The 14792-nt window shown below is 41.4% G+C and overlaps 1 protein-coding gene across 1 annotated transcript in view; it reads right to left on the minus strand.

The window, feature by feature from the left end:
• Positions 1 to 14792, minus strand: part of caskin1 (CASK interacting protein 1) — a 121363-nt gene that overhangs the window by 12448 nt on the left and 94123 nt on the right. The window contains exon 16 of the mRNA XM_045215921.1: positions 12732 to 12833. Coding sequence (XP_045071856.1) covers positions 12732 to 12833 — 102 coding nt within the window. The remainder of the gene's footprint in view (positions 1 to 12731; positions 12834 to 14792) is intronic.

A 14792-nucleotide genomic window follows, 5' to 3' on the forward strand; every position in this document is an offset into this window, starting at 1 on the left:
TACTAACAGGTTTCAGTGTGTTACTAACAGGTTTCAGTGTGTTACTAACAGGTTTCAGTGTGTTACTAACAGGTTTCTGGTCAGTGTGTTACTAACAGGTTTCTGGTCAGTGTGTTACTAACAGGTGTCTGGTCAGTGTGTTACTAACAGGTGTCTGGTCAGTGTGTTACTAACAGGTTTCAGTGTGTTACTAACAGGTTTCAGTGTGTTACTAACAGGTGTCTGGTCAGTGTGTTACTAACAGGTGTCTGGTCAGTGTGTTACTAACAGGTTTCTGGTCAGTGTGTTACTAACAGGTTTCAGTGTGTTACTAACAGGTTTCAGTGTGTTACTAACAGATTTCAGTGTGTTACTAACAGGTTTCAGTGTGTTACTAACAGGTTTCAGTGTGTTACTAACAGGTTTCAGTGTGTTACTAACAGGTTTCTGGTCAGTGTGTTACTAACAGGTTTCAGTGTGTTACTAACAGGTTTCAGTGTGTTACTAACAGGTTTCAGTGTGTTACTAACAGGTGTCTGGTCAGTGTGTTACTAACAGGTTTCTGGTCAGTGTGTCACTAACAGGTTTCTGGTCAGTGTGTTACTAACAGGTTTCTGGTCAGTGTGTTACTAACAGGTTTCAGGTCAGTGTGTTACTAACAGGTTTCAGGTCAGTGTGTTACTAACAGGTTTCTGGTCAGTGTGTTTCTAACAGGTTTCAGTGTGTTACTAACATGTTTCAGTGTGTTACTAACAGGTTTCTGGTCAGTGTGTTACTAACAGGTTTCAGTGTGTTACTAACATGTTTCAGTGTGTTACTAACAGGTTTCAGTGTGTTACTAACAGGTTTCAGTGTGTTATTAACAGGTTTCAGTGTGTTACTAACAGGTTTCTGGTCAGTGTGTTACTAACAGGTTTCTGGTCAGTGTGTTACTAACAGGTGTCTGGTCAGTGTGTTACTAACAGGTTTCAGTGTGTTACTAACAGGTTTCAGTGTGTTACTAACAGGTGTCTGGTCAGTGTGTTACTAACAGGTTTCTGGTCAGTGTGTCACTAACAGGTTTCTGGTCAGTGTGTTACTAACAGGTTTCTGGTCAGTGTGTTACTAACAGGTTTCAGGTCAGTGTGTTACTAACAGGTTTCAGGTCAGTGTGTTACTAACAGGTTTCTGGTCAGTGTGTTTCTAACAGGTTTCAGTGTGTTACTGACAGGTTTCAGTGTGTTACTAACAGGTTTCTGGTCAGTGTGTTACTAACAGGTTTCAGTGTGTTACTAACATGTTTCAGTGTGTTACTAACAGGTTTCAGTGTGTTACTAACAGGTTTCAGTGTGTTACTAACAGGTTTCAGTGTGTTACTAACAGGTTTCAGTGTGTTACTAACAGGTTTCTGGTCAGTGTGTTACTAACAGGTTTCTGATCAGTGTGTTACTAACAGGTGTCTGGTCAGTGTGTTACTAACAGGTGTCTGGTCAGTGTGTTACTAACAGGTTTCAGTGTGTTACTAACAGGTGTCTGGTCAGTGTGTTACTAACAGGTGTCTGGTCAGTGTGTTACTAACAGGTTTCTGGTCAGTGTGTTACTAACAGGTTTCAGTGTGTTACTAACAGGTTTCAGTGTGTTACTAACAGGTTTCAGTGTGTTACTAACAGGTTTCAGTGTGTTACTAACAGGTTTCAGTGTGTTACTAACAGGTTTCTGGTCAGTGTGTTACTAACAGGTTTCAGTGTGTTACTAACAGGTTTCAGTGTGTTACTAACAGGTTTCAGTGTGTTACTAGCAGGTTTCTGGTCAGTGTGTTACTAACAGGTTTCTGGTCAGTGTGTTACTAACAGGTGTCTGGTCAGTGTGTTACTAACAGGTTTCAGTGTGTTACTAACAGGTTTCAGTGTGTTACTAACAGGTGTCTGGTCAGTGTGTTACTAACAGGTTTCTGGTCAGTGTGTCACTAACAGGTTTCTGGTCAGTGTGTTACTAACAGGTTTCTGGTCAGTGTGTTACTAACAGGTTTCAGGTCAGTGTGTTACTAACAGGTTTCAGGTCAGTGTGTTACTAACAGGTTTCTGGTCAGTGTGTTTCTAACAGGTTTCAGTGTGTTACTAACAGGTTTCAGTGTGTTACTAACAGGTTTCTGGTCAGTGTGTTACTAACAGGTTTCAGTGTGTTACTAACATGTTTCAGTGTGTTACTAACAGGTTTCAGTGTGTTACTAACAGGTTTCAGTGTGTTACTAACAGGTTTCAGTGTGTTACTAACAGGTTTCAGTGTGTTACTAACAGGTTTCTGGTCAGTGTGTTACTAACAGGTTTCTGATCAGTGTGTTACTAACAGGTGTCTGGTCAGTGTGTTACTAACAGGTGTCTGGTCAGTGTGTTACTAACAGGTTTCAGTGTGTTACTAACAGGTGTCTGGTCAGTGTGTTACTAACAGGTGTCTGGTCAGTGTGTTACTAACAGGTTTCTGGTCAGTGTGTTACTAACAGGTTTCAGTGTGTTACTAACAGGTTTCAGTGTGTTACTAACAGGTTTCAGTGTGTTACTAACAGGTTTCAGTGTGTTACTAACAGGTTTCAGTGTGTTACTAACAGGTTTCTGGTCAGTGTGTTACTAACAGGTTTCAGTGTGTTACTAACATGTTTCAGTGTGTTACTAACAGGTTTCAGTGTGTTACTAACAGGTGCCTGGTCAGTGTGTTACTAACAGGTTTCTGGTCAGTGTGTCACTAACAGGTTTCTGGTCAGTGTGTTACTAACAGGTTTCTGGTCAGTGTGTTACTAACAGGTTTCAGGTCAGTGTGTTACTAACAGGTTTCAGGTCAGTGTGTTACTAACAGGTTTCTGGTCAGTGTGTTTCTAACAGGTTTCAGTGTGTTACTAACAGGTTTCAGTGTGTTACTAACAGGTTTCTGGTCAGTGTGTTACTAACAGGTTTCAGTGTGTTACTAACAGGTTTCAGTGTGTTACTAACAGGTTTCAGTGTGTTACTAACAGGTTTCAGTGTGTTACTAACAGGTTTCAGTGTGTTACTAACAGGTTTCTGGTCAGTGTGTTACTAACAGGTTTCTGGTCAGTGTGTTACTAACAGGTGTCTGGTCTGTGTGTTACTAACAGGTGTCTGGTCAGTGTGTTACTAACAGGTTTCACTGTGTTACTAACAGGTTTCAGTGTGTTACTAACAGGTTTCAGTGTGTTACTAACAGGTGTCTGGTCAGTGTGTTACTAACAGGTGTCTGGTCAGTGTGTTACTAACAGGTTTCTAGTCAGTGTGTTACTAACAGGTTTCAGTGTGTTACTAACAGGTTTCAGTGTGTTACTAACAGGTTTCAGTGTGTTACTAACAGGTTTCAGTGTGTTACTAACAGGTTTCAGTGTGTTACTAACAGGTTTCTGGTCAGTGTGTTACTAACAGGTTTCAGTGTGTTACTAACAGGTTTCAGTGTGTTACTAACAGGTTTCAGTGTGTTACTAACAGGTGCCTGGTCAGTGTGTTACTAACAGGTTTCTGGTCAGTGTGTCACTAACAGGTTTCTGGTCAGTGTGTTACTAACAGGTTTCTGGTCAGTGTGTTACTAACAGGTTTCAGGTCAGTGTGTTACTAACAGGTTTCAGGTCAGTGTGTTACTAACAGGTTTCTGGTCAGTGTGTTTCTAACAGGTTTCAGTGTGTTACTAACAGGTTTCAGTGTGTTACTAACAGGTTTCTGGTCAGTGTGTTACTAACAGGTTTCAGTGTGTTACTAACAGGTTTCAGTGTGTTACTAACAGGTTTCAGTGTGTTACTAACAGGTTTCAGTGTGTTACTAACAGGTTTCTGGTCAGTGTGTTACTAACAGGTTTCTGGTCAGTGTGTTACTAACAGGTGTCTGGTCTGTGTGTTACTAACAGGTGTCTGGTCAGTGTGTTACTAACAGGTTTCACTGTGTTACTAACAGGTTTCAGTGTGTTACTAACAGGTGTCTGGTCAGTGTGTTACTAACAGGTGTCTGGTCAGTGTGTTACTAACAGGTTTCTGGTCAGTGTGTTACTAACAGGTTTCAGTGTGTTACTAACAGGTTTCAGTGTGTTACTAACAGGTTTCAGTGTGTTACTAACAGGTTTCTGGTCAGTGTGTTACTAACATGTTTCAGTGTGTTACTAACAGGTTTCAGTGTGTTACTAACATGTTTCAGTGTGTTACTAACAGGTGTCTGGTCAGTGTGTTACTAACAGGTTTCTGGTCAGTGTGTTACTAACAGGTTTCTGGTCAGTGTGTTACTAACAGGTTTCTGGTCAGTGTGTTACTAACAGGTTTCAGTGTGTTACTAACAGGTTTCTGGTCAGTGTGTTACTAACAGGTTTCTGGTCAGTGTGTTACTAACAGGTTTCTGGTCAGTGTGTTACTAACAGGTTTCTGGTCAGTGTGTTACTAACAGGTTTCTGGTCAGTGTGTTACTAACAGGTTTCAGGTCAGTGTGTTACTAACAGGTGTCTGGTCAGTGTGTTACTAACAGGTTTCAGTGTGTTACTAACAGGTTTCTGGTCAGTGTGTTACTAACAGGTTTCAGTGTGTTACTAACAGGTTTCTGGTCAGTGTGTTACTAACAGGTTTCAGTGTGTTACTAACAGGTTTCTGGTCAGTGTGTTACTAACAGGTTTCAGTGTGTTACTAACAGGTTTCAGTGTGTTACTAACAGGTTTCAGTGTGTTACTAACAGGTGTCTGGTCAGTGTGTTACTAACAGGTTTCAGTGTGTTACTAACAGGTTTCTGGTCAGTGTGTTACTAACAGGTTTCTGGTCAGTGTGTTACTAACAGGTTTCTGGTCAGTGTGTTACTAACAGGTTTCTGGTCAGTGTGTTACTAACAGGTTTCTGGTCAGTGTGTTACTAACAGGTTTCTGGTCAGTGTGTTACTAACAGGTTTCAGTGTGTTACTAACAGGTTTCAGTGTGTTACTAACAGGTTTCAGTGTGTTACTAACAGGTTTCTGGTCAGTGTGTTACTAACAGGTTTCAGTATGTTACTAACAGGTTTCTGGTCAGTGTGTTACTAACAGGTTTCAGTGTGTTACTAACAGGTTTCAGTGTGTTACTAACAGGTTTCTGGTCAGTGTGTTACTAACAGGTTTCAGTGTGTTACTAACAGGTTTCAGTGTGTTACTAACAGGTTTCAGTGTGTTACTAACAGGTTTCAGTGTGTTACTAACAGGTGTCTGGTCAGTGTGTTACTAACAGGTTTCAGTGTGTTACTAACAGGTTTCTCGTCAGTGTGTTACTAACAGGTTTCAGTATGTTACTAACAGGTTTCTGGTCAGTGTGTTACTAACAGGTTTCAGTGTGTTACTAACAGGTTTCAGTGTGTTACTAACAGGTTTCAGTGTGTTACTAACATGTTTCAGGTCAGTGTGTTACTAACAGGTTTCTGGTCAGTGTGTTACTAACAGGTTTCAGTGTGTTACTAACAGGTTTCAGTGTGTTACTAACAGCTTTCTGGTCAGTGTGTTACTAACAGGTTTCAGTGTGTTACTAACAGGTTTCAGTGTGTTACTAACAGGTTTCAGTGTGTTACTAACAGGTTTCAGTGTGTTACTAACAGGTTTCTTGTCAGTGTGTTACTAACAGGTTTCAGTGTGTTACTAACAGGTTTCAGTGTGTTACTAACAGGTTTCTGGTCAGTGTGTTACTAACAGGTTTCAGTGTGTTACTAACAGGTTTCTGGTCAGTGTGTTACTAACAGGTTTCTGGTCAGTGTGTTACTAACAGGTGTCAGGTCAGTGTGTCACTAACAGATTTCAGTGTGTTACTAACAGGTTTCAGTGTGTTACTAACAGGTTTCAGTGTGTTACTAACAGGTTTCAGTGTGTTACTAACAGGTTTCAGTGTGTTACTAACAGGTTTCAGTGTGTTACTAACAGGTTTCAGTGTGTTACTAACAGGTTTCAGTGTGTTACTAACAGGTGTCAGTGTGTTACTAACAGGTTTCAGTGTGTTACTAACAGGTTTCAGTGTGTTACTAACAGGTGTCAGTGTGTTACTAACAGGTTTCAGTGTGTTACTAACAGGTTTCAGTGTGTTACTAACAGGTTTCAGTGTGTTACTAACAGGTTTCAGTGTGTTACTAACAGGTGTCTGGTCAGTGTGTTACTAACAGGTTTCAGTGTGTTACTAACAGGTTTCAGTGTGTTACTAACAGGTTTCAGTGTGTTACTAACAGGTGTCTGGTCAGTGTGTTACTAACAGGTTTCAGTGTGTTACTAACAGGTTTCAGTGTGTTACTAACAGGTTTCTGGTCAGTGTGTTACTAACAGGTGTCTGGTCAGTGTGTTACTAACAGGTTTCAGTGTGTTACTAACAGGTTTCAGTGTGTTACTAACAGGTTTCAGTGTGTTACTAACAGGTTTCAGTGTGTTACTAACAGGTTTCAGTGTGTTACTAACAGGTTTCAGTGTGTTACTAACAGGTTTCAGTGTGTTACTAACAGGTTTCTGGTCAGTGTGTTACTAACAGGTTTCTGGTCAGTGTGTTACTAACAGGTTTCAGTGTGTTAGTAACAGGTTTCAGTGTGTTACTAACAGGTTTCTGGTCAGTGTGTTACTAACAGGTTTCAGTGTGTTACTAACAGGTTTCAGTGTGTTACTAACAGGTGTCTGGTCAGTGTGTTACTAACAGGTTTCAGTGTGTTACTAACATGTTTCAGTGTGTTACTAACAGGTTTCAGTGTGTTACTAACAGGTTTCAGTGTGTTACTAACAGGTTTCAGTGTGTTACTAACAGGTTTCAGTGTGTTACTAACAGGTTTCTGGTCAGTGTGTTACTAACAGGTTTCAGTGTGTTACTAACAGGTTTCTGGTCAGTGTGTTACTAACAGGTGTCTGGTCAGTGTGTTACTAACAGGTTTCAGTGTGTTACTAACAGGTTTCAGTGTGTTACTAACAGGTTTCAGTGTGTTACTAACAGGTTTCAGTGTGTTACTAACAGGTTTCAGTGTGTTACTAACAGGTTTCAGTGTGTTACTAACAGGTTTCAGTGTGTTACTAACATGTTTCAGGTCAGTGTGTTACTAACAGGTTTCAGTGTGTTACTAACAGGTTTCAGTGTGTTACTAACAGGTTTCAGTGTGTTACTAACAGGTTTCTGGTCAGTGTGTTACTAACAGGTTTCTGGTCAGTGTGTTACTAACAGGTTTCTGGTCAGTGTGTTACTAACAGGTTTCAGTGTGTTACTAACAGGTGTCTGGTCAGTGTGTTACTAACAGGTTTCAGTGTGTTACTAACAGGTTTCTGGTCAGTGTGTTACTAACAGGTTTCAGTGTGTTACTAACAGGTGTCTGGTCAGTGTGTTACTAACAGGTGTCTGGTCAGTGTGTTACTAACAGGTTTCTGGTCAGTGTGTTACTAACAGGTTTCAGTGTGTTACTAACAGGTTTCAGTGTGTTACTAACAGGTTTCAGTGTGTTACTAACAGGTTTCAGTGTGTTACTAACAGGTTTCAGTGTGTTACTAACAGGTTTCTGGTCAGTGTGTTACTAACAGGTTTCAGTGTGTTACTAACAGGTTTCAGTGTGTTACTAACAGGTTTCAGTGTGTTACTAACAGGTGCCTGGTCAGTGTGTTACTAACAGGTTTCTGGTCAGTGTGTCACTAACAGGTTTCTGGTCAGTGTGTTACTAACAGGTTTCTGGTCAGTGTGTTACTAACAGGTTTCAGGTCAGTGTGTTACTAACAGGTTTCAGGTCAGTGTGTTACTAACAGGTTTCTGGTCAGTGTGTTTCTAACAGGTTTCAGTGTGTTACTAACAGGTTTCAGTGTGTTACTAACAGGTTTCTGGTCAGTGTGTTACTAACAGGTTTCAGTGTGTTACTAACAGGTTTCAGTGTGTTACTAACAGGTTTCAGTGTGTTACTAACAGGTTTCAGTGTGTTACTAACAGGTTTCAGTGTGTTACTAACAGGTTTCTGGTCAGTGTGTTACTAACAGGTTTCTGGTCAGTGTGTTACTAACAGGTGTCTGGTCTGTGTGTTACTAACAGGTGTCTGGTCAGTGTGTTACTAACAGGTTTCACTGTGTTACTAACAGGTTTCAGTGTGTTACTAACAGGTTTCAGTGTGTTACTAACAGGTGTCTGGTCAGTGTGTTACTAACAGGTGTCTGGTCAGTGTGTTACTAACAGGTTTCTAGTCAGTGTGTTACTAACAGGTTTCAGTGTGTTACTAACAGGTTTCAGTGTGTTACTAACAGGTTTCAGTGTGTTACTAACAGGTTTCAGTGTGTTACTAACAGGTTTCAGTGTGTTACTAACAGGTTTCTGGTCAGTGTGTTACTAACAGGTTTCAGTGTGTTACTAACAGGTTTCAGTGTGTTACTAACAGGTTTCAGTGTGTTACTAACAGGTGCCTGGTCAGTGTGTTACTAACAGGTTTCTGGTCAGTGTGTCACTAACAGGTTTCTGGTCAGTGTGTTACTAACAGGTTTCTGGTCAGTGTGTTACTAACAGGTTTCAGGTCAGTGTGTTACTAACAGGTTTCAGGTCAGTGTGTTACTAACAGGTTTCTGGTCAGTGTGTTTCTAACAGGTTTCAGTGTGTTACTAACAGGTTTCAGTGTGTTACTAACAGGTTTCTGGTCAGTGTGTTACTAACAGGTTTCAGTGTGTTACTAACAGGTTTCAGTGTGTTACTAACAGGTTTCAGTGTGTTACTAACAGGTTTCAGTGTGTTACTAACAGGTTTCTGGTCAGTGTGTTACTAACAGGTTTCTGGTCAGTGTGTTACTAACAGGTGTCTGGTCTGTGTGTTACTAACAGGTGTCTGGTCAGTGTGTTACTAACAGGTTTCACTGTGTTACTAACAGGTTTCAGTGTGTTACTAACAGGTGTCTGGTCAGTGTGTTACTAACAGGTGTCTGGTCAGTGTGTTACTAACAGGTTTCTGGTCAGTGTGTTACTAACAGGTTTCAGTGTGTTACTAACAGGTTTCAGTGTGTTACTAACAGGTTTCAGTGTGTTACTAACAGGTTTCTGGTCAGTGTGTTACTAACATGTTTCAGTGTGTTACTAACAGGTTTCAGTGTGTTACTAACATGTTTCAGTGTGTTACTAACAGGTGTCTGGTCAGTGTGTTACTAACAGGTTTCTGGTCAGTGTGTTACTAACAGGTTTCTGGTCAGTGTGTTACTAACAGGTTTCTGGTCAGTGTGTTACTAACAGGTTTCAGTGTGTTACTAACAGGTTTCTGGTCAGTGTGTTACTAACAGGTTTCTGGTCAGTGTGTTACTAACAGGTTTCTGGTCAGTGTGTTACTAACAGGTTTCTGGTCAGTGTGTTACTAACAGGTTTCTGGTCAGTGTGTTACTAACAGGTTTCAGGTCAGTGTGTTACTAACAGGTGTCTGGTCAGTGTGTTACTAACAGGTTTCAGTGTGTTACTAACAGGTTTCTGGTCAGTGTGTTACTAACAGGTTTCAGTGTGTTACTAACAGGTTTCTGGTCAGTGTGTTACTAACAGGTTTCAGTGTGTTACTAACAGGTTTCTGGTCAGTGTGTTACTAACAGGTTTCAGTGTGTTACTAACAGGTTTCAGTGTGTTACTAACAGGTTTCAGTGTGTTACTAACAGGTGTCTGGTCAGTGTGTTACTAACAGGTTTCAGTGTGTTACTAACAGGTTTCTGGTCAGTGTGTTACTAACAGGTTTCTGGTCAGTGTGTTACTAACAGGTTTCTGGTCAGTGTGTTACTAACAGGTTTCTGGTCAGTGTGTTACTAACAGGTTTCTGGTCAGTGTGTTACTAACAGGTTTCTGGTCAGTGTGTTACTAACAGGTTTCAGTGTGTTACTAACAGGTTTCAGTGTGTTACTAACAGGTTTCAGTGTGTTACTAACAGGTTTCTGGTCAGTGTGTTACTAACAGGTTTCAGTATGTTACTAACAGGTTTCTGGTCAGTGTGTTACTAACAGGTTTCAGTGTGTTACTAACAGGTTTCAGTGTGTTACTAACAGGTTTCTGGTCAGTGTGTTACTAACAGGTTTCAGTGTGTTACTAACAGGTTTCAGTGTGTTACTAACAGGTTTCAGTGTGTTACTAACAGGTTTCAGTGTGTTACTAACAGGTGTCTGGTCAGTGTGTTACTAACAGGTTTCAGTGTGTTACTAACAGGTTTCTCGTCAGTGTGTTACTAACAGGTTTCAGTATGTTACTAACAGGTTTCTGGTCAGTGTGTTACTAACAGGTTTCAGTGTGTTACTAACAGGTTTCAGTGTGTTACTAACAGGTTTCAGTGTGTTACTAACATGTTTCAGGTCAGTGTGTTACTAACAGGTTTCTGGTCAGTGTGTTACTAACAGGTTTCAGTGTGTTACTAACAGGTTTCAGTGTGTTACTAACAGCTTTCTGGTCAGTGTGTTACTAACAGGTTTCAGTGTGTTACTAACAGGTTTCAGTGTGTTACTAACAGGTTTCAGTGTGTTACTAACAGGTTTCAGTGTGTTACTAACAGGTTTCTTGTCAGTGTGTTACTAACAGGTTTCAGTGTGTTACTAACAGGTTTCAGTGTGTTACTAACAGGTTTCTGGTCAGTGTGTTACTAACAGGTTTCAGTGTGTTACTAACAGGTTTCTGGTCAGTGTGTTACTAACAGGTTTCTGGTCAGTGTGTTACTAACAGGTGTCAGGTCAGTGTGTCACTAACAGATTTCAGTGTGTTACTAACAGGTTTCAGTGTGTTACTAACAGGTTTCAGTGTGTTACTAACAGGTTTCAGTGTGTTACTAACAGGTTTCAGTGTGTTACTAACAGGTTTCAGTGTGTTACTAACAGGTTTCAGTGTGTTACTAACAGGTTTCAGTGTGTTACTAACAGGTGTCAGTGTGTTACTAACAGATTTCAGTGTGTTACTAACAGGTTTCAGTGTGTTACTAACAGGTGTCAGTGTGTTACTAACAGGTTTCAGTGTGTTACTAACAGGTTTCAGTGTGTTACTAACAGGTTTCAGTGTGTTACTAACAGGTTTCAGTGTGTTACTAACAGGTGTCTGGTCAGTGTGTTACTAACAGGTTTCAGTGTGTTACTAACAGGTTTCAGTGTGTTACTAACAGGTTTCAGTGTGTTACTAACAGGTGTCTGGTCAGTGTGTTACTAACAGGTTTCAGTGTGTTACTAACAGGTTTCAGTGTGTTACTAACAGGTTTCTGGTCAGTGTGTTACTAACAGGTGTCTGGTCAGTGTGTTACTAACAGGTTTCAGTGTGTTACTAACAGGTTTCAGTGTGTTACTAACAGGTTTCAGTGTGTTACTAACAGGTTTCAGTGTGTTACTAACAGGTTTCAGTGTGTTACTAACAGGTTTCAGTGTGTTACTAACAGGTTTCAGTGTGTTACTAACAGGTTTCTGGTCAGTGTGTTACTAACAGGTTTCTGGTCAGTGTGTTACTAACAGGTTTCAGTGTGTTAGTAACAGGTTTCAGTGTGTTACTAACAGGTTTCTGGTCAGTGTGTTACTAACAGGTTTCAGTGTGTTACTAACAGGTTTCAGTGTGTTACTAACAGGTGTCTGGTCAGTGTGTTACTAACAGGTTTCAGTGTGTTACTAACATGTTTCAGTGTGTTACTAACAGGTTTCAGTGTGTTACTAACAGGTTTCAGTGTGTTACTAACAGGTTTCAGTGTGTTACTAACAGGTTTCAGTGTGTTACTAACAGGTTTCTGGTCAGTGTGTTACTAACAGGTTTCAGTGTGTTACTAACAGGTTTCTGGTCAGTGTGTTACTAACAGGTGTCTGGTCAGTGTGTTACTAACAGGTTTCAGTGTGTTACTAACAGGTTTCAGTGTGTTACTAACAGGTTTCAGTGTGTTACTAACAGGTTTCAGTGTGTTACTAACAGGTTTCAGTGTGTTACTAACAGGTTTCAGTGTGTTACTAACAGGTTTCAGTGTGTTACTAACATGTTTCAGGTCAGTGTGTTACTAACAGGTTTCAGTGTGTTACTAACAGGTTTCAGTGTGTTACTAACAGGTTTCAGTGTGTTACTAACAGGTTTCTGGTCAGTGTGTTACTAACAGGTTTCTGGTCAGTGTGTTACTAACAGGTTTCTGGTCAGTGTGTTACTAACAGGTTTCAGTGTGTTACTAACAGGTGTCTGGTCAGTGTGTTACTAACAGGTTTCAGTGTGTTACTAACAGGTTTCTGGTCAGTGTGTTACTAACAGGTTTCAGTGTGTTACTAACAGGTGTCTGGTCAGTGTGTGTGTTTTCCATCTGATAGATTGTAAATGACTGTTCTACATCATTAACTGTTCTATATCATTATATCCTCTTAGTATAAATAGATTGTTTTGATGATATCCTCAAGAGATTGAAAGTAGTGTCAGGTTCAAGCTCTTTGTGTACGAGAAGTGTAATTATTTAGTGAACTATAGGAATGTGTGTAACTCCCAATAACTCAAAGCCTCTCCTGACTGATCTAAGAAGTCTTATGATGATGCACGGAGAAATCCTGGGTGATCGGGGAAAAGCACTGACGTGTATCTTTGTGGAAGGGAGGGTGGGAGAGCTAAGGTTATAAGTGGACACTGCACTGTATTGAATGTGCACCGTGGACCCCGTGTAGATCAGTTGGTAGAGCATGGCGCTTGCAACGCCAGGGTTGTGGGTTTGATTCCCACGGGGGGGCCAGTATGAAAAATAAACAAATACAAAATGTATGCACTCACTAACTGTAAGTCGCTCTGGATAAGAGCGTCTGCTAAAATGACTAAAAATGTAAAATGTAAATGTAAAATGTAAATGTTACTAACAGGTTTCTGATCAGGGAGCCACTCAGTGACGCTGAGTTTGTTGATCTCTGATGTCATCTTCTTACGGTGGCCTGGTTTGGTCACTCCGATGGCCGTGAGATCCTACAGAAGCACACGCACGTACCACCCAAGGGAAAATCAGAGCTTAGCTGAGACACTTCCAACTTCTCCACAGACACACACACTTCATTACCACACACACCACACACCACAGACACACAAACCACAGACACCACAGACACACAAACCACAGACACACCACAGACACCACAGACACACAAACCACAGATACCACAGACACACCACAAACCACAGACACCACAGACACCACAGACACACCACAGACACACAAACCACAGACACCACATACACACACCACAGACACACCACAGACACACAACACACACCACAGACACACACACCACAGACACACACACCACAGACACACTACAGACACACCACAGACACATCACAGACACACAACACACACCCCAGACACACCAAAGACACCACAGACACACACCACAGACACACCACAGACACACACAGTGTCCAGGACAGAAGGTGTACCACAGGACAGAAGAGAAGGTGATGCAAATGTCCCCAAAGGAAAATAAAGGTGAAGAAGAGAGAGCATGTTGAGAAAGAAGCGTTTTAGAGAAGAGCATCACAGGACCCCGGCTCCACCCACCCCACTGTCTGGCTACACCCACAACATGGCTCCACCTATCCACAGTCTGGCTCCACCCACCCACCACCTGGCCCCACCTATCCACAGTCTGGCTCCACCCACCCACTGTATGTCTCCACCCACCGTATGTCTCTACCATCTGGCTCCACCCATCAACTGTCTGGCTCCACCCACCCACCCACAGTCTGATTCCACCCACCCACCGCCTGGCCCCACCCAAAACCTGGCTCCACCGACCGCCTGGCCCCACCCAAAACCTGGCTCCACCCACCGCCTGGCCCCACCCAAAACCTGGCTCCACCCACAGCCTGGCCCCACCCAACTCCACTCCACTATATTCTAATTATCCTAATATACAGATGTAGGATCTTAATTTGATAACTCTTTTGTTGCTGAGAATTTTCCTGCATGGTGTATTCAAGGTTTATAAAGGTTTCTAACGTTTGTAATTTCCACGTAAAAATGTCAGACTAGATTTGACGATACACTGTATAAAAAAAATGTATCAACCCCTACAAAAAAAGATCCATTAATTATAATCCACATAATAATTCACATTTTCTGTTGCTGCAGGATTATTTTCCTGCTGTAGAAAAACTGGCTCAAATTAAGATCCTACATCTGTAGTAATTAGGGCTGTCAAAGTTAACGTCTTAATAACGCGTTAACGAGGGACGTTTGTCGGCAGGAATTGTTTTGACGCCATTAATTGCTTCTCCATTTCTTCACCGCACGGAAACTTTAAAGCGCACGTGTTTTCCGCACGGAAACTTTAAAGCGCACGTGTTTTCCGCACGGAAACTTTAAAGCGCACGTGTTTTCCGCACGGAAACTTTAAAGCGCACGTGTTTTCCGCACGGACCCTTTTAAGCGCAGAACACAGCTCCAGTCAACGCTGTAGCCTTTACATCACTGAAGAACGTGTAACTCTAGACAAAATCATGTCAAAGTTATTTGCCCCATTTTTATTTTAACTCTGCATTGTTGGGAAAGGGCTTGTAAGTCAGCATTTCACGGTAAAGTCTACACCTGTTGTATTTGGCGTTAACGAAGGACGTTTATCGGCAGGAACACCTGTTGTATTTGGCACGTGATTTGATTTGATTTAGCTCCAGTAATATTGGGCATAAGATTAAAACATGACAAATTAACACAATAAAATAACAATAACGAGGCTATATAAAAGGAGTACCAGTACTGAGTCAATGTCCAGGGGTACCAGGTAGTAGAAACATTGATCAGAGGGAGTAGACCTACTGAAACATTGATCAGAGGGAGTAGGTCTACTGAAACATTGATCAGAGGGAGTAGGTCTACTGAAACATTGATCAGAGGGAGTAGGCCTACTGAAACATTGATCAGAGGGAGTA

The sequence above is a fragment of the Coregonus clupeaformis genome, unplaced genomic scaffold (genome assembly GCF_020615455.1).
Source record: "Coregonus clupeaformis isolate EN_2021a unplaced genomic scaffold, ASM2061545v1 scaf0556, whole genome shotgun sequence".
NCBI classification, from domain to species: Eukaryota; Metazoa; Chordata; class Actinopteri; order Salmoniformes; family Salmonidae; genus Coregonus; species Coregonus clupeaformis.